At 35.7% G+C, this 21,100-nt stretch overlaps 2 protein-coding genes across 6 annotated transcripts in view; one reads left to right on the plus strand and one right to left on the minus strand.

The window, feature by feature from the left end:
• LOC137252016 (larval serum protein 1 beta chain-like) overlaps positions 1–3,603 on the minus strand; it is an 85,773-nt gene extending 82,170 nt beyond the window's left edge. The window contains exon 1 of the mRNA XM_067787142.1: positions 3,507–3,603. The gene's annotated coding sequence lies outside the window, so the exon portion shown is untranslated. The remainder of the gene's footprint in view (positions 1–3,506) is intronic.
• An 896-nt stretch (positions 3,604–4,499) lies between these two features.
• Positions 4,500–17,298, plus strand: LOC137253792 (protein lava lamp-like). Of its 5 annotated transcripts, none has more exons than XM_067791250.1 (13): positions 4,500–4,907; positions 5,192–5,475; positions 5,569–5,909; positions 6,527–6,653; positions 6,712–7,255; positions 7,354–8,026; positions 8,362–8,487; positions 8,555–8,883; positions 8,997–9,681; positions 12,485–12,613; positions 12,670–12,732; positions 12,788–15,972; positions 16,160–17,298. In XM_067791250.1, exons 2-13 carry the CDS (start codon positions 5,219–5,221, stop codon positions 17,102–17,104), a joined length of 7,404 nt encoding a protein of 2,467 aa, XP_067647351.1. In that variant the 5' UTR covers positions 4,500–4,907; positions 5,192–5,218; the 3' UTR covers positions 17,105–17,298. The 5 variants fall into 5 exon arrangements, with proteins under 5 accessions (XP_067647351.1, XP_067647354.1, XP_067647350.1 ...); XM_067791253.1 differs by having other exon boundaries at positions 4,500–5,475; positions 16,160–16,423; positions 16,494–16,696; XM_067791249.1 differs by having other exon boundaries at positions 4,500–5,475.
• The last annotated feature ends 3,802 nt before the right edge of the window (positions 17,299–21,100 follow it).

The following is a 21,100-nucleotide window of genomic DNA, read 5'->3' on the forward strand; positions in this document are numbered from 1 at the left end:
TTCCGTTAATTTTCCTATAAATTTAAAAGTTATGTTTTACTTGAATATGTGAAACAATTTCTTCGAGGAGTATGATTTACCCCAAGTTTAATCTTAATTGCGTTTATAACAAATTTTCTTAGTACATATTACATATTAGTGTCATTATACTATGCGTTATACCGAATTGATATTTTGTTAAACTCAAAAATAAGTTCTACTACAACAACATATTAATTTTGTAAGGGGGCCCCAATTATCGGAATTTGTATCCAAACTGTATAGCCCTAGGATAGGTTTGTGAATGAAACGAAAACGGGCATTTAACCAAATTTTTACTTTGCATGTAATATATCTACTATTCATAAGCACATTTATTTACAATTTTTTTTTCACACCAAGCACTTATAACCCTTGTCAAGAAAAAAAGGGGCTGACATAAATATAGGTATAGCTTTAAATATTTCTTTTATAGCATACATACGTTAGTAAAAATGAAATTTGAATAAACTTGTAAATAATATGGGAATGCTGGCGTCGCCATTTATTTAGAGGGCACGTAGTGTTACCAGGTAAGGGGCCACCGAAAAATAGGTGCGTCGGTGGCCATGGTTTTTGAGGGTGGGTGAATGCACCGGGCGTCGCAACACCACCCGCGGCGCCCCCTATATATATTCGGCTCTTTTCCTTTTCATTTTAATTTTCAGCTTTTTTTTTTAATTTCAGCAGTTAGTAACCGGTCGTTTCCGGTTCGGTTAGTTTTTTTTGAACAGTTTTTTTTTTTTAAATTTTCGGTTTTTTTTTAATTTCAAGTTTAAATGTTTAACGGTCTGTCCGTGGCATCCGGTTCTGCCGGATGTCGTTTTCTTTGAATTTCAAGCGTTTTGAGTCGGTCTCTGCGCTTCTGTCAGGTTTTTTGAATCTGACAGCTGAGATTTTTAAGGCATGATAGGAATTTTTTTTCTATTTATGGCGCAGGAACAGTAAGGTTGGCAAGGACCCGCCCCAGCCGACAATGACTAGCCAATGTGCACCACCAAATCATGCCGACCGCCTTCCTTACTGCTTCCATGAAAAATGCGACACCATAACAATAATACATGCAATAATAAAAAGCGAATTATGAAAAAAATCGCCGCTAGGTGGCGCAGGGATCGAGATATTCACAAAAATCGAATTTGTGGTCCGACTTGGCTCATGCCTGGAACACATAATACATATAAGAATAGAAACCGACCTATCAAAAAAAAATCGCCGCTAGGTGGCGCAAGGATCGAGATATTCACAAAAATCGTATTTGTGGTCCGATTTCAAATATTGCACACAGTCCAGTTGAAGTGACATCAAAATATTTTGGAGTTGGAGGAGGGACAAGCATACGTGGCGCAGAGTCGAGTAAAGTCTTTGGAAGGATTATGTATTGAGGACTTAGGTTGTAAAAAATTGTCAGGAAAGAGTCCTTGTAATAATGAGTCACTAAATGAACTAAATAGAATGAGAAATAATAGGCAATTAAATAAAGACTAAAAACTTGAAAATAAAATAATTAAAAAAAAAATTTTAAGTTAAACGGTTTTATTGAAAACAGTACTTACATGAAATAATAATGATACGAAAAGCTAGAAAATAATTAGGTAGGTCCTAGGTACTAGTCATCACACTCCTTATCAATCTAAAAAGCGTTGGACTTTTATTTAATTGTCTGATTAACGCCCTAGATTGATAAGGAGTGTGATGACTAGTACCTAGGACCTACCTAATTATTTTCTAGCTTTTCGTATTATTATTATTTCATGTAAGTATTGTTTTCAATAAAACCGTTTAACTTAAAAATTTTTTTTAATTATTTTATTTTCTGTATGTATGTATGTATTTATTGAAAATTTGTTCCTAGCACAACAATTTTGACAAATTATTTAACAGTGCTAGTCATGAATAGCATGAGCTATAAAAATTGAACATTTATAATAATAGTAAATTAGATTAATCAAATTAAATTAAATATAACGGATAAAAAAATCAAAATAAAATAAAAATTATGAGAGCGCAGTGAGAATTTTAAAATCTTTTTAAATGTCATTATCCTCTGACCGGTTTTATCTTGTAATATTTGTATCATGTGTATAAATATATTTTGAGTGAAGTGTCATTGGAAAGCAATATAATCAACACACAAGCACAATGGACTATGTATGTATGTGCACTTACGATCTGAGTGTCATTCTCTGTGCTATAGAGCGTGTTACTGTGATATGAGCATTTACCAGTTTAAGCGGCATTGCACAGTCAGCTTTGTGCCATCGAGTGTGCTACTGTGTTATAAATTAATCGATAAGTGTGCGGGTGCGTGCCGCACATTACTGAGTGTTAAGACAATAACACAGCACAGTGCTGTGTTACTCAGCCTTAGTGCAGTGTCATCCTCGGTTCAACTGCAATAATTTTGGACTTTTACGGTTGAGCTGGAAATTAAAATAGGCCTAAAGGTTGGCTTCTGTGCTCCATGCTGGCGGAGTTGGGGGATGCAATGCTTCTCTGACCTGAAGTTAGGGTGATTTTTTGCACCCCTAAAAGGAATCAATGAAAATTGAAATCTGGCGTGGTGCTAAATAAAGACCAAACCTTTTTTATATTTGTACGTAAAATAGTGAGAAAAGACATGGCTACAAGCCACATATTGGATTCTGAAATACATAACTGATTTTGTGCCTGGCGTGGTGCAAAAAAAAAAAATAACCAAGAAATTTACATTTCGGGAAATAACGGAATTAAATAACGAATCTACTGTGAATAACGGAGGAACAAGTGAAATGAAACGACAAATTGACTTTGAATAAAATTAAGATAACCTGGCATTTTAAGGGCTCTTTTAAGCACCTTGCCATTCGACGCTTGCGAATGCAGTGTCAATTAAAAAAAATTGTGATTGATTCATGCTTCAATTGGACGTAAAAATTTTCAACAGAAAAAAATTATCTGTCCATCTAATCACAAAGCATTAAAAAGTACATAAATCATTCTTGGCGAGATATCGCCCATAAAACTGAAACATTTTAGTTGGCAAGTCTTCACAACGCTTTTAGCATAGCGGAACGATACAAGGTGGCAGCATGGTGACATACCTACAAACATTATAAAAATTTCATGTACTTTATTTTTGTAAATTTGAAGGACAAATGTCAAAATCGTACTACGCCGGAAGTTGCTGTATCAAATGAAATAAAAAAAGATTAAAATCAGCTGTGCCATGCTGCCGCCTTGTATCGTTGCACCATGGCTTTTAGTTTGGCAGCTCTCATCACAGATGACAATTAAACCATGGGCAGCTCTCGGGAAAATTTTAGAATAGCACCCCCCGAGTTCGGGGTTAAACTTGGTATCAAATGAAAGAGGGAGTTCTCCCGATCACAAATATATATAACTTAAAGTGCGCAGACTTATAGTTTACGAGTTATTTGATGTTAAAGTTTGCAAATTTAGCAAATTTTTATAGCACTTTCAGTTACAATTTACACATCTTTCAAAACCTTTATGCACATAAATATCTATATAAATTGGCAACGATACACTTAAATTTCATTTTAGTATATTTCACATATAATTCTTGCATTGTTTTTACTTAATATAAAAGTTTTTATTAAATCGATCACGCTTTTGTAGCAACATTCACATTTATGTATATATATATTTTATTGATGACATTACAAAGCTGTGCTGCCACATCTAAAAAACGGAACAAGTGCAGAATCGAAAAATAACTTATAAAAATATCTTTCATCTGATGTATATATACATATCTTTAACTTTTCTAGTCTTTATTTACCAAAAATTTGAAAAAGCTCTTTTTTGCATTCGTGAACGAGCTGATATTACCTTATAACTCTTATGTTTATTGTTATGTTAGCCGATCCAACAACGGCTGCGCCATGCACAGTAATTCTGCGTAGAACACCTTTCCGCGTAGGCGGCCTTCGGCCGCGCTTATTTAAAATAACCCTGGGCTACGCCATGCCAAGTCCGGGTGTGTGGTATAACCGTGGCTACCGCCACGGTGATGTCCTTCTGCATATTACCTTATAACTCTTATGTTTATTGTTATGTTAGCCGATCCAACACCGGCTGCGCCATGCATAGTAATTCTGCGTAGAACACCTTTCCGCGTAGGCGGCCTTCGGCCGCGCTTATTTAAAATAACCCTGGGCTACGCCATGCCAAGTCCGGGTGCGTGGTATAACCGTGGCTACCGCCACGGTGATGTCCTTCCGCATATTACCTTATAACTCTTATGTTTATTGTTATGTTATCCGATCCAACACCGGCTGCGCCATGCACAGTAATTCTGCGTAGAACACCTTTCCGCGTAGGCGGCCTTTGGCCGCGCTTATTTAAAATAACCCTGGGCTACGCCATGCCAAGTCCGGGTGTGTGGTATAACCGTGGCTACCGCCACGGTGATGTCCTTCCGCATATTACCTTATAACTCTTATGTTTATTGTTATGTTAGCCGATCCAACACCGGCTGCGCCATGCAGAGTAATTCTGCGTAGAACACTTTTCCGCGTAGGCGGCCTTCGGCCGCGCTTATTTAAAATAACCCTGGGCTACGCCATGCCAAGTCCGGGTGCGTGGTATAACCGTGGCTACCGCCACGGTGATGTCCTTCCGCATAGTAGTAAAAATATATATTTTCCTTTTTCTTTATTAACTGAAAGGTGGCACGTTAATATTTATATTTGTTTTTTCTTTGTTGATGTGGCAGCACAGCTTTGTAATGTCATCGATAAAATATATACATACATAAATGTGAATGTTGCTACAAAAGCGCGATTTATTTAATAAAAACATTTAAATTAAGTAAAAACAATGCAAGAATTATATGTGGAATATACTAAAATGAAATTTAAGTGTATCGTTGCCAATTTATATAGGTATTTATGAGCATAAAAGTTTTGAAAGATGTGTAAATTGTAAGTGAGAGTGCTGTAGAAATTTGCTAAATTTGCAAACTTTAACATCAAATAACTCGTAAACTATAAGTCTGCGCACTTTAAGTTATATATATTTGTGATCGGGAAAACTCCCTCTTTCATTTGATACCAAGTTTAACCCCGAACTCGGGGGGTGCTAAACTAAATCGCTGCCCAGCTCTCTAACAAATTGACGTTTGACTTTGCAAAAATTTTATTTTTATTTGTTGATGGCGCAATTTTAGGCAAAAGCAATCGAGAAAACAGAAATAATGAAAAAAGTTAAAAATACACAAAGCAATAACCAAAGTATTAAAAGATTTCTATTGCCACAATCACCTTCACTTCCAATCAAAAAGCGGCGAAAGGCCACAAAGAACGCAGATGAGAATACTAACAGAAACAGCAGCGCCATTGACACTACTTCTCCAAATTCAAAATATTGCGGTGGTGAAAGAAGCAGCAACGATGAACGCACTTTTACTAATAAGACTGAAGACGCTACAGCTCCAAATGAACGAAATGCAAAGTGTGTATATTTTTGGGCGAAACCTTCCTTTTATTTGTAAAAACAAGGCACAGCGAGGTATAATTGCATCATAATGTTTCCCTTCTATTTTAGTGTCTATGATGGAATACAAGAAACAAAGCTTGATTGGAATAGCTTTGCAAGGGACCCTGGTCAGTTGTGTGAAACTAGTTATCCTATTACATTTAACACGTTTAAAACGATGACGCATTCTGGCAAAATTGTACGGCGAATTCTAGAGGATATGAGGAATGTGACTGGTCTAGATTTTTTGAATGATGAATTAATAAAGGAGCGCGTATTAAAAAACTACTACAAGAAATTTTATGAACAACCACAAATACGAGAGCTATATCAATTGGAAATTAAAGCTTGTCCCACATTTGTAAAGAAAAAAATACTGCAAATACCAACAAAATTGGTCAATGGAGAAGGTAAGGCAGAAAAAAAATTTCAAATAACTTCTCTATCTTATTGCATTGTTTTTGGGCTTTTTTTAAAAATTGAGATTGTGCAGTGCATGCGAGCCACAGTGTTCCGGCTATGCCACCCAACTCGGTAGCGTTTCTCTGCTTCCAAATACGCTACGGTAGTCGGTAGTAATACTTTCTCTGGGCCGTAGAGTCCTCAACCCTTCGCTTCACATGTTCTACTAGTTAGTGAAACTTAAGGTTTCATATTAGTTGCGGCAGCTGCTAAAGAAACATGATTCGCCACACGTGGGCGAGGTTGAAAAGTTGCCTTGAAAGGGTTGCTCTACAGAGATACTTGGCTCATTTGGGTGTTCTAGTCGCCTCTTACGACGGCCATATCTTTCGCGGTATAGCAAATGACCCCGTGGGGTTACAGGACACCCCTTTAATTATAAAATGGCCTACCTAATCCAAAGTACACTTTTTAGCAAAGGTGTTTTTCTGTTGGATTTTTACATTCATTTTTCCTGCTAATTCACGTTCTAAGATACATGAAGTCCTTCACTTCATTTGTATTTTAATAAAACTAAAACTGTTACAATTGTTTTTATAATCTATTATTATTTTAAACATTTCAGCAATTGCGAGCAGTAGTTCACCTCTTGAATCTAATGCTCAAGCAGAGATCTTTTCTACGCCAAAAGAACCCGAGTCAGCTGCAACGCAGTCTTGCCAAGAAACACCTAAAATATTACCGCAACAAAAGTAATTCTTTATAAGCAATTTTGTTGTGTTTCCGTTTAAATTTTTTTTAATTTAACAGTGTTAGCTATACAAATACTAAACGAATTTCAAAAAGAAACGTGCTCAATAATTCTGAGTTTTTACTCCGTCATATAAAGCGCTATGTACAAGATTTTGACAAGCAACAAATTATATTGAAACGCATCAAATCAGAGCTCCTGCAACCAGAACAACGGGAGAGCAGTGTTGGGCAGAAAACATGTTCAAGTACAGAAAACCCTGTAGGCACAGTTGAAAGACAACAAAAAGGAGCAGCGGATGATAATATCGGAATGCAAGATGTAGGCGAAAAGCAAAATTCAATTGTTGGTTATAATAATAATGAACAGCACAAATCAAAGGCTATTAATAATGATGACCAAAGCCAGGAATTAGTTGATGTAATAGAAGAGCAGCAAATTGATAATTGCAGTGCATTGGAATCTTGTCAAACTGCCTCAACGACTACAGCTGTGATCACTACAATAAACTTAATTCGAAATGCTGAACTGAGTGCGCAGGATATGGCTCTACAACAGCGTTTGCGAAAAGCTCAGAAATTATATTTTAAAAAAGTAGAAAAAGTGAGTAAATCGGGGAAGTTTTTATTTTTATGTATATATATATAGAAGCGTGTGTTAGTGCTTGTTTGTAATATTCGCAATTTCTTTCTCCCTATCAGTCATGTACGCTTCCATACATTTTACGCTTGTTCAATGGAGTAAAACGAAGTATAATTGTTGCTATCTTAAATATGAGTTTTACAGAATTCCAACATTATACAAATATCTACGATGGAGCTGAAATCTACAAAGATGCGCAACTTTTAAACCGCTGCTATGATTATACATTTAAAGTGCCACAAGTATGGCCCGTGAATCTCTATATGCGCATAACGGATTTATTTCACTTTCTTCAAGCCAAAGGTGTTAATCTAACTGCGACTGACTTAAAATATATTTCACCAAAGTTTTTACATTGGAAAGATTTAATTGCGACGACTAATTATGATTATATTGTTTATTGGGATTACTATCGCAGCAGTGGTAATAAAATTGATATAAGTATCAACACACTAGATTTATACGCCCAAAGTTTCTATGCGAAATGTTGGTATCAGGATAAATGGATATGGCATACGCCTAGAATTTTACCAGATAAACTTAATGATTTCCCTTGCACACTACGTGAAAATGAAACAGTAAAAGATGATGAAAATAAAATTTTCGAGCGAGGTGTTGTGATGCATGCGCTGAGGAGAGAACATGAAGTGGAAATAAGACAAATGGTGATAACTGGTGGTAAAAACAATTACGGAACACTTGCAGTCATTGAGGCAAAGAATCAACCTAAAAGTGAGTGAGAATTAAAAAAAACTGTTTTCTAATAAGTTATGCGATTTGATATGATGTGATTTCATTGAGGTGATGTGATTTCATGTTATATAGTGTGAGTTCATATCATGTGATCTGATTTGTTTAAATGTGATGGCATTTGATTTGATGTGTTTTGCATTGATGTGATTAGACTTGTGTTAATGCGGCTTGATTGACTTCGTGTTCTTCTGATGCAATTGTTTGTTATATGACCTGTATGTGATTTGATTCTATATCATGTTATACTTGTTTGTGTTAAGCTAGTTATATTATGTTTGTAATAAACACATTTTACTAATTTCGGCTTGGAGCAGGCGCTCAGTATGACGTTCGGCGGGAAGGGATGGAAGTAAACGAAACGACTACCAATGAAGCACGAGATGATAATTTGAGCGAGAAAATGGCAAAGGTCAGCATCAACAGAGAGGCTCAAGCTTCACGTAAGTTTTCACTGAAGCTGCATGAAGGTATATTTAAACTTATTACTTATTTCTATGATTTCGACAGAGATTGCTAGTAGCTCCAAGAGCTCTACGCAAACCATTGTAGACACAGTCGAAAGTGATCAAACAGATAAAGCGGTTGCTGATAACGGAATGCAAGATTTGAGCGAAAAGCAAAAATCAGCTGCTGTTGATAATGATGACCAAAGTCAGGCTCTGATAGAAGATCATGAAATTGGCGAGTGCAGTGCATTGACATCATCTCAAACTGTCTCAATGACTGCAACGTGGGCTACTACAATAGATTTAATAGCTGACATAAGTGTGCAAGATGTAGCACTGCAACAGCGTTTGCAAAAAGTGCAAGATATATATTTTAAAAAAGTTGCAGGAGTGAGTAAATCGTTGATAACTTTACAATTATATTTATAAAAACGCTTATTAAGTATTGCACTAAAACACCCTTACTTGTTTCTAATATTCGCTATTACTTGTCTCCCTATCAGTCATGCACGCTTCCGTTCATTTTACGCTTGTTTAATGGAGTGAAACGAAGTATAATTGCTGCGATCTTAAGCATGACTTTCACAGAATTCCAACACTATACAAATATTTATGATGGAGCTGAAATTTACAAAGATGCACAACTTTTAAACCGCTGTTATGATTATACATTTAAGGAGCCAAAAGTATGGCCTGTTAATCTCTATATGCGCCTAACGGATTTATTTCAGTTTCTTCATGCCAAAGGTGTTACTCTAACAGCGAGTGGCATAAAATATGTTTCACCAAAGTTTTTACATTGGCAAGATTTAATTGCCATGACTAATTATGACTACATTGTGCATTGGGATTACTATCGCAGCAGTGGCAATAAATTTAATGAAAGTACCAGCTCTCTAGACATATACTCCCAAAATTTCTATGTGAAATGTTGGTATCAGGATAAATGGATATGGCATATACCCAGAATTTTACCAGATAAACTACATGACTTCCCTTTTGCAAAATGTGCAAATACAGCTGATGCAGGAAAAACAGATGATGAAAATATAATTTTTGAGCGTGGTGTTGTGATGCATGCACTGAGACTGCAGGAAATAGGAACAAGTGAAACGGTTGTAACTATTGAAGAAAAAAATTCACGACCACACAATGTTGCTGCTGTTGATGCAGAAATGCAAACTACAAGTGAGTAAGAATTAAAATAAATGTTGGAATATGTGCCATTTGATATGATGTGATTTGATTTCATATCATTTGATATGAAGGGATTTAAAGCTGAATATCGAATTTGTCTGTTACTAGTCTATCATGCGCTCCCTTAACCATTTTCGTTTGCTTCTTTGTCATGTTAACTCGAAAGTTTTTCACCTTTTTAAGTTTATATTCAGAAAGCTCAATTCATATTCAGAAAATTACAATTGTTATTCAGAAAGCTACAATTGATATTCAGAAAGCTCCAATTCATATTCATAAACTCCATATTCAGAATTTTCATTTCCAAATATCAACCAAAGAGCATACATAACAAGAGACGTCAGTTCGTATGTTTGATATCAAACACTCGCTACAAGATAGATTGTGGACAGTTGCTTCCCACTTTTGATTTTAATTTTCGCCGCATGCTTTGAGTGAGAATTGAGTCTGCTGTAATTTTCTTCACTCGAGTTATTTGTGCATTCTCTCTTCTTATAAAAGTGCCATCTTTAGTTTTCGAATAAGCAAAATCCCTTGCGCCAGCTGAAGTGGGTGCCAGAACAAAAAATGTGCCAGCTAAAACGGGCCAAAATTTTCTGTAAACTTTAGTTTGACCTACAACTGTAGAAATGCGTTCAAAAATTATAGAAAAATAGATTAAAAATACTTGTTTTATTGTAAATATTATTTGTTCGAAGGCGGAGGGTAAATATTATTTCCCATTCAAAAGTTATCACTAAGAACAGGTTTTGTAAATTTGAAGTCCCGATGCAACCAGTCAATTTTGTTCACAGAATCTGGAACGTCAGACATGTTAATAAAGTTAACTATTATATCCTAGGTCCGATTTACTAAAATTTCAAAAGAATATTTGGTTTTCACTGTGAGTTAAATGCGTTACAACATTTGACTAATTTATTTAATCAAAATGTAAATTTTACTTAGATTTCTTTATATTTAACTCAAACTAGTCGTATTTTTGTAAAATAAGTTTAAATAAATGAATATTTTTCGACTATAATTTTATTAAATGATTGAATCTATAAAATCGCCGAAATGTAAGTCAAAAATCCCCATATTCAGATCTATTCATTTTTGTTTGGAGTGGCATCATTGACAAAAAAGTCCATTTTGACAGCGCTCTCTCGAAAAAAAAGCCCCACCATTCATCTATGGAATAAGTCAAACGCATTATTGGTTTCATAGCACAATTATTAAATGATTATCAAATTTTGTTGTTATATCGGCCTACTGATTTGTAAGATCGCGGGTTCGAATCGAGCTCAAGGCCTAACAATAATTATTTTATCATTATTATTGTTATGATAAATTTTTTCTTAATTGGAAAAATTATTAAATTAGAATAGAAGAAAGAAAAAATTTAGACAACTGCCAAAGCTCGTATAGATCCATTTCGGGAATGGGTTTTAATGTTATGTATGTAAAGTACATAATGAGAGTAACCCAAGACTGTTGGACCTACGCTTGGCATCTATAAAATAAAATGCTTTAAGAAGATCAGGATGAAGCAACCGAAATTGTTGAGGGAGCGCGTTTAAGATGCATTCGTGTCAATCAAACTATGACACATGTGACACATTCAATCTATGATAGTATTTTATTGACCGGCCAGTTCACCTACCATAGGTATTGACTAAGTTGCCCAAATATGACTCTAGCTGCTCCATAAAATTGAAATCGATTATATTCATATTAAATAAAATAGGTGTCTGAAGCTCATTATTATGCATATAGAGTTTATTCCATTAATATTATGTTTCGGCCACATTTTCTAGTGATTTGAAACGGCGAGCAACCAAAAAAATTTCAGCAAAATCTGAACGACTTCACTCCGGTTTAACACGTTTCACATGTTCATAAATATCGCTCCTTTGTTACAGCCTTATTTAGCTCCATTGGCATTTGTGCGATCTATTGCTATTTGCGACCAGCAAATTATCGCCTGGTTTAAGTATTTTGACACTTCGATATCGTAGGTTCATACTTCTCGCTTTCTCAAGGTAAGGATCTGCTAATTGGCATGTTAGCCATTCTTGTGAACTTTTATTTTTTCATTTAAGATTGCGTGGTATTTGTTTAGCTAGATAAGTTTGTGTATGAATTATTCGTTTAATAGGTATTGGACATTTTTGCATGATGAAGGAATTTATGCTATTGGGGTTTTTGACAGTTGCTTCCCGCTTTTCATTTAAATTTTCACCGCATGTTTGGCGTGAGAATTAAGTTTGCTGTAATTTTCTTCATTCGAGTTATTTGTGCATTCTCTCTTCTTATAAAAGAGACATCTTTAGTTTTCGAATATTTTGATTATGGCTGCCACTTTAAGTTATTACTCACCTTTTTATTTACTAATATTCAATATTATTTTCTTTTTTTGCCACAATTTAATAATTTTTCTTTTGAGAAGGAATACTTTTTTAAGCTTTTACACGTAATAATCTAATTTCGAAAATGAAAAAATTGAGAGCATTGTCAAAAGAGAGAGAGATGTTGACAATTAGAATGCACTCAACTTTAACTCAAAGGAAAAATATTTTTCGCCGTGCTTTTGCGAACAGCTATAAAAAGAAATGTAAGTTACCACAATCTAAATCAGCGAGTAGTTTGGGTTCGAAACAAACATGTTAAGTGATGTCTCTTGTTGATTTATCCTCTTTGCTTTTTGTATGATCAGATGTTATGTGATTTGATGCGGTATGATGACTTATTGCTTTATTTTTTATTAGATATACTATTTTAGTATTAAAGACATGTTGTTAATTTATTTTACTAGTTGTAGATCACCTTCAGGATGATGTAGGGCAGCGGGAAATTCAGGCCACCGAAAAGAGCGACCCTAAGCGACTAGATCATAATGTACGCCAGGAAGCGGAAACTGTTAATGCGGAAATTCAAACTTCACGTATGTATAAAATTTGATTTAAATATTTAGAAATTTCTTACCTTTTCCCACTGTAGAAAGCTTGCTTGGGCCCGTTCGAAGCACTTCAGCAACTCAAGAACCCGCAGGTATACAAAACTGTAAGGAATTTTCAGTTTTTATAAACATTTAGAATAACAGAAGTAATCCTTTCAGCCAATACTTATCTACCTCTACAATCACGTGATATTAAAAAGGAAAAACTTACGCCACTCAATAAACTAGAATTCGATTTAACCGCTGATGATGATAATCACTATGAATGCGTACAAGTACCAGATGGTGTCATTGAATTAGACGCCTCAACAGGATTATCCCAATCACCAGCAGAGCTATTATTACCATTATCAAATTCTGAAAATTTAGATACAAATATTCTATTGTCTGAATTAAATGACTTGCAGATCACGCAAAAGATAAACGAAGAGCAGGAATTTGAAATGAGTTCAGAGCAAGTATCAACTAAGTTAAATTCACAACACAAGGACTTTCAACAAGAAAAGCAAACGTCTGAGGAGGGGGTTGGAAGTCAAGCTATAATATTCAAAGATACAATAAAATGTAAGCAACAACTGTGTACAAACCAAATGATTTCAGAACGTTTACAATCATTGCCAGAAAATATAAGCTGTAATGTAACACATTCGCCCACAAAAAAATATACAACACTGTCACAAACTCAAATGATCACATTATCAACACAGTCCGAAGAGCAAGACATGGCGAGACATACAGAAATGGCAGAGCTTCCAAATAAATCTCAAACTACGTGGCAATTGAATTCCAACTCACAGGCAACACATCAACAAAGTTCGTTGGAAGATCAAGGAATGAATGTGGAATTCGAATTAAGACCAGTTGAAAGTGTGATTGATACAACGACAGAATGCGAGTCACAATTACTCAAACTTCAACAGGAGCCGTTAAAATCAGCAGAAATCGAAACTACACTTCCACGATATCAAAAATCAACAGCGCAAAGAAAATTAATTCAAGAATTAGCTGAGCAGCAACCGTTGAATAAGCAAATGCAGGAAACGGTGGACCACGCAGAGCACTTGTTACAAGACGAAGAGTGCCTTACAGTGTTGACACATGAAGAAGAATCGAATGCTCAACAACAACAATCGCGGCAGCAACATGAAGAGATCTCGGTACCAGGAGATCTATCAGCAGAAATGTGCTCACTAGATCAGTCTTCAGAGGAAGCAAAAGACATTGCACGTTTTAAAGAGATGGAAATATCAACTCACGCAATAATACCAAAGGAAGTGGTAATAAATGAAGTACAAAAGCCAATATGTGAAACACAAAATCAAATGCCACAAAGTCAACCGAAACAACAAGAGATGGATCAAGAACAGGACCAACAAGAACAAACACAACTACACCAACACCAGCAACTGGAAATACAATTACAACTGGAAAAACTAAAACAACAGCAAAAAAAACTGCAATTGCAGCTACTGCAGCACCAGCAACTAGAACTAGAACTAAAACTACAGCAGCAACAATTTATAAAACAAGAAGAATATGCACCACCTAAAGGATCAATGCAAGAACGAAAACAAAAACCAGCAGCTAAAAAGTCAGTAAGACAACGTGAAGAATCAGTACAAAAACAAAAACAAACGAAAAAAGTTAAACAATCAGAACAAGAAAAACAATCGCAAACTCTAATAAAAGAAGAGGTACCTGCAGAAATAGAGTTACTTAAACAACAACAAATCATATCGGAACATGTCTTTCTATTGCAACAAGAAACCTTAAACAACCACTTATTACAAGAACAAGAGTATGCAGAAACAGGCATTCATGAACAAACTACAGCCATGCAACAATCAAAAGTATTGTTGGAACCACTTGAAACAGTAGCTAACCAGGAGTCAGTAAAGCAAGAAAACCATATAGAAGAGCAGCTACAGCAACAACAAGGGGATCCAACGGAACAGACGTTACAATTATATGTGCAACAATATGAACATGGCTCACAGGATGACGAACAAGTGCGAGAGCAATACGAAGAAGTCATAGAAGAGATAACAATACCAAACAATATCCAAGAACTTCAAAGTGTAGAGCAGCAACATTCTCCAATACAATCCGCAAATGAAATCTTGTTCATGGATGAGGTAGCGAGTACCCGATGTGATGGCCCTGAACTGCTACACCAACTAACCACACATCAACAACAATACTCGGCTGCGGAGCAACATCATTATACTGCTACAAAACAACAAACTACGCCTACACAGCAACCACAAATAATTCTACAACGCACAAGAACACATGTCCAAGAACAACTTATGTTTGGGCCTACAATTACATCGACACAAGATATAATGACAACAAGCAAGAGACAGGAAAAACGAATTCCTAAGAAGAACATGCGTACAGCAGCAACAACAACGTCGAGTAACCGAACATCTGTAAGAGCTGCAAAAGCAACAAAAGCGGCAGCAGCAAAGCCTAAATTGACGGCAAAAAATAGTGATTATGTACCACAACTAACACATGTATTTCCTGCGCTACCTATAGCCTTGAATAATAAAAAGATTATGTCTCCTGTAGCACCAGCAGCAATACCCTCAACCGAAACTATTACTACTCTTTCAATCACATGTAATGAACTGTCAGATAATCACTTACAATCAAATCAATTAGTATCTGCGGTGAAAGAACATAATTTCATACAAAATACAACGACCAATGCGCCTATTCTAATAACACTACCACCAGTGTCATCAATAATTTCCACCCATTCCACTAGCTCTAACAGTTCATCTTATGTTTATGGTTTGAGTGGAGATAAAACGCTTTTTAATAGCACAGACTTGTTGCAAATAATTGAACAATATCAATTAGAGAATAGGCAATCTATTCAGCAACAACACGAGGCGCAATCACTACAATCCACACAACACCAACAATTGCAACTGTTACAACAACCGCAAACACATTATGAGCAGCAAGTACGTCATGTGTATGAACAATCAAAATTGCTACAGCTACAACAACCACAAAACGTGTGCCAGCAGCAGTTGGAAGTTTATCATTTGCCATCAATACAGCAACAACAAATTGAGCAGCTACACCAAGTAGGGCAACAACCACAACATGACGAACAACAATATGAGCTGCAACAACCATATGAAGACTATCAACAGCAACAACTTGTGTTACACAAGCCACATCCACAACTAGATGAACAAGAACAACTACATGAAAAACAGCAACAACAACTAAAACGTATGCCACAGGAACACACAGGCCAACAAGAACAATATATATTGACAACACCACATCACCCCATAGTCTATCAACTAGTGGATGTTAAACAGGTAAACTCAAATGCACAATATGGAAACAGTGATGCGCTTGAAACACAAATACACTCCACTACTAAAAAATTTACATAGCATAACTCTAGATCATAAGAAAATTAAAAAATGAATTGAATAAAAAAATTATACAAGTTCGAAAAAAAAAAAATAGTGTTATGCTTACACCGCTCTCCTTCTCATGTAGACTACACCACCGCCGCATAACTATGCAGTGCAGCAATATCAGCTAAATTCAGAAGATCCACACCAGCAAGACCAACAAGAACACTATATTATAAAGTTGGAAGGAGAAATTGGAGTTGGAATAGAGAATGCACATATAATAGAATTTAAAGATGAGGAAGAGCTAGAACGAATATTAAGTACACATCATTCTCAATATTTACAAGAAACTTCTTTACAACAACAACAAAATGAATATAAAGTAACAACTAACGAAATGTTGCAGGTAAATATTAGTGTTCAGCACAATTACACCAAGTCAGCACCCATGTCACCACTACCAAACAAATTATTAGATGTACTTCAATTATCTTCTCCCACCAAAGCCATTGCTGTATGCCGCATGCGTCCAAATGTGCGTCTGAAGCCATTCCTCTTTAGTCATATAGAAGCATTGGATTATTTTAGTGAAGTTACTACGCGAAATATCGCCGATTATCAACTGCAATGCACAAGTATTGGGCAACCATATTTACAAGCAAAAATACGCACGTCACATCTAAGAGCTTTGGTGGTATTTGGTGGTGATATGTTAAAGTCACTATTGCCACGTTGTACGCCAACATTACTGCAGGATTTATCCATTATACTGCAATATCTTGGTGAATTTCATTACAATAAATGGGAGCAGCGGCAGCAACGTAAACTAATTTCGAAATGCACACATCGTACGCTGCACACATTATGTGCACAAGTTTTATTGTTGTTTTTTACATTTTCATCACCATTCCAAACTCAAAATGAGTTTCTGAAATTAGAACATGAAGCCCGCGATTATTTGTGTGCCGCTACTGCAACATCAGCAAATGCACCAACAACGAGGCAAGCTGATGTGCTTGATGATATAAGTCTGGCTATTGAACCAAGCATTTTGGAAGAAATGGCTGCACTTAAACGTAATTTGTAATGTATGTAGTAGGTTGGTGGTGGTTGCATTCCATCTAGATAGTTGTTATGATATGTTAATTTGTTTTAAGAATTTATTATGTAAACTATTGTTGTTGGTAAAATTGTTGAAAAATTTGTAAAAAATTTGAAGGGTAAATTTATATTGGTAAACTATGCTTAAATTATATATAATTAAATCAATACTTTCATACATTTTTGTAAACTTTTTCTTGGAATCGAGTTATTGGTGATTCTACCAAGTATTACATCAGGGGCGTAGCCAGAAAATTGCCTTTGGTGGGGATGGGGCGGGGGAGGCGTTTCAAAAAAAAATTTTTTTTTCAGTTAAATAAATAAAAAAAATGTTGTCTTTAGCTTTAACATTAAAGTACGTGTGTTTAGAATATGATATGAAAAAGGCTTTTCTTTGCCATTTCATCTAAAACTTCATCAACGGTAACGATTTGATCACGGTGGATGCTTAGTGATGCACAGCCATTCAATCGATTTTCACTCATCGTGTTTCTCAAATAGTTTTTAATCAGCCTAAGAGTTGAAAAAGATCTCTCGTTCGTTGCCGTTGTTACTGGAAGCGTACACAAGATTTTCAACAACATGTGAACATTAGGAAAAGCCACAGAATCGCATTCCTGTATTATTAATTATAGGTAAATTGATAAAAAAAACCGAAGTACCTCCTTCAGGAATAAGTAGTATTCATGCTTTTCGAGCCTATGCATGAGATCTAAAGTATACATATATAAAATTTAAAAGGAAGAAACTGATCGAATAGAAAACAATTTAATTTAAAAAAGTCATATCTACACGGAAAAAACACAAGTGTGTTTTTTACATTTTAAAATGTGAAAAAAACATTATTTTTTCATTTATCAAATAATTTGAATTTTACATTTTTGAAATGTGTTTTTGATATGAAAAAAATGTAGATATTACATTATAATAATAGCTATCATCCGGTGGCAAAGTCCTGAGCCAGATAATTTTGCATGTAAATGCAACAACAACGATTTGAGCCAGATAAATCCAGATAGAAGTCTGGTTCAATTTGTGAGCCAGATAATTTGTTAATTACTTCTTTTTAGGTTGGCAACGCGGCCTTTAATATACATACTTTTTAAAAAATAGATGTCGCTGCTTAGCCTTTCGCCGTATGAGTTAAATGAAAAACAGCGGCGACATCTGCCTATCACATTTCACGTGTGGAAAATATCACGACATCTGCTTCTCAAGTCTCTCAATGATCTAGAGCATTCTCGTGAGAATTGAGCGTCAGCCGGAGCTGTAAAATTCACTGAAAGACGGCAAATATGTTTTCCACATGGAAAATAATGTAAAATTTGCATTATATTTCAAAATAGGAAATGTTTACTTCGAAAAAATGCTGTAAATTTAACATTATTTAAATGTGGAGAATAAAATCAAAGCACGATAATTAGCATCGTTTAGTTCGGCAAACAAACAGAACCGTAAGCAATGTTTATATGTATTTATGTTTCATTGCGATGAACGTAATCGCTTTTGAGGCAAACGAGCAAACGCCTGAATTGATTATATTCACGCATGCAATAAGTTGGTTGATTTTAAATCAATGTCGATTATGTTCGTTTAAGCAAGTTGGATCATTGAACACGATCATGTTGCCGAATCTAATCGAAAGTTGTTGTGTTCGAATTCGGCTGTTCTCTGATATGTATGTAGATGGTCGTTAGGCAAATTTATAAGGAAACTTCTTTATGAAATTATAGTAAAAGTTAACATGTACATTTGTATATTAAATAAATTGCAGAATTATTATGAAACAGAATATGATTAAAATATAAGTGTTCACTTCGTACATACATATGCTTGCATATTAAAAATATAATATCACCAACAAAGTAAATACGTAGCAGAATTATAAAGAAATTTATTAACATAGACATAAAAACATCAAATATTTGAATTGTAACGACCTAAAAAATCAAATGATCCTAGGCAAGGGGGGTATAAACCCCCAAAATCCCCCGTCGCTACGCCCCTGACATACATGCATGATACACTGGAAAATGCGTGCCATGCGCGAGTTTTTAGCAAGTTTTCTTTTCGAGGTTTCTTATTTGCGGTTTTCGAACTTTTGATATATGCACTTTTCATAAAATTAGTATTTTACAATAAGGGTTTTTTTGAATCTCGGGTTTACTATAGGATTTATATTATAAGGATTGAACGTAAATTCATTCGATTCGCCCTCCTACCCCTTCATTTTGTTAATCCCCTACCACCTTATATAAACAGGTGCATGCTTATAAATGTTATGCCACTGCATGTCAGACGCTCAGTACAACATTTAATGTTTATTTACGATATTATCTCTGGTACTATTGATTGCTCAGCTCTGTTGGAGCAGTTAAATTTTCTAGTTCCTAGTAGATCTCTACGCTCTCATAATATATTCTACGGTGAAGTTCTGAGAACCAATTACCTTAGCTTTGCCCCTCTCACAAGAGGTCTCGAAGAGTTTAATAAAATTTCCAGAATACTAAATCTTGACTTTGCAATGCCCAGGCCTTTGTTTAAGTTACGGATTGAGTCTTACTATCGAGAAAATTTATCTCATCCTTGAATTAATTAATTTTAGTTGCTTTGTTTTAAGTTAATTTGCAAACTTGTAAATCTAGTCAGTAAGGTTTCTTCCATTGACTCAATAAATATGAAAATGAATATGAATATGAATATGAATAAAGAAGACAAAAATACGAAAAAAATGCTTCTGAACAGTTCCAAAAATTCAATACGGCATAGGGCAGCCGTAAAATTATATTCTATTATATATTTTAAATTTTGTATAGGTCTTTACTGGCATAGTTCTTACTTCATATTCCTATTTATTGTTACAAGTCAGTTGATTTTTATTTTTAAGTTTATGTATCCTTTCTAGCTTGTTTAGCGGCAGAATCACAGAACGCACTATTATTAAATTATTTGAAGTAAGTAATAAAAAAAAATTATTATTTTTGTTTAGTTTAGCTGCACCACACTGCCTCACAAATTGGTTTAAGTATATGTGACCCTATCGTGAGTTGAAAAAGGAAGCGAGACGCCTTTTCAGGAAGAAAAAAGCAGAAGCAGAAAGGCGTGAGTGCGAGGAGCTTGAGCTGCTAGCCACCAGGAATAACGCCCGAAAATTTTACCAAAAAATACGGTGACAGACGGAAGGTTTTAAGACCGGGGCAAACTCCTATAGGAACGAAAACGGCGACCTTGTAACTGATGTCCAGAGAGTGCTTAGATTATGGAGGGAACACTTCTCTGTTTCCCTAAATGGAGGCAGCAATTCAGCGCGCAGAGATGAAGAACCCGATCCCGCAATCGATGATGATGGAATATATGTCCCCCCGCCCGATTATGACGAAGTTAGAATAGCAATAACCAGATTGAAAAACAACAAGGCCGTGGGTGCTGATGGATTGCCTGCGGAGCTATTCAAGTACGGCGGCGAGGAGTTGGTAAGGCGCATGCAGCAGCTTCTTAGCAAAATATGGGCGGAAGAGTGCATGCCCGACGGTTGGAATCTAAGTGTTCTTTGCCCAGTCCACAAGAAGGGCGATACTACAAAATGCACCAACTATCGTGGAATCAGCCTTCTCAATATCGCATATAAGGTCCTTTTAAGTGTATTGTGCGAAAGATTGAAGCCCACCGTGAACCGGCTGATTGGACCTTATGAGTGCGGCTTCAGACCTGGTAAATCTACCTTCGACCAGATTTTCACAATGCGCCAAATCTTGAAAAAAACCCGTGAAAAAAGAATCGACACACATCACCTCTCCGTCACCTTTAAAGCCTCCTTCGACAGCACGAAAAGGAGCTGCCTATATGCCGCTATGTCTGAATTTGGTTTCCCCGCAAAACTTATACGGCTGTGCAAAATGACGTTGAGCAACACCATCAGCTCAGAATTGGGAAGGATCTCTCCGAGCCGTTCGAAACTAAACGAGGATTCAGACAGGGTGAC

This window comes from Eurosta solidaginis, chromosome 5 (genome assembly GCF_040869045.1).
Source record: "Eurosta solidaginis isolate ZX-2024a chromosome 5, ASM4086904v1, whole genome shotgun sequence".
In the NCBI taxonomy this organism is placed as follows: Eukaryota; Metazoa; Arthropoda; class Insecta; order Diptera; family Tephritidae; genus Eurosta; species Eurosta solidaginis.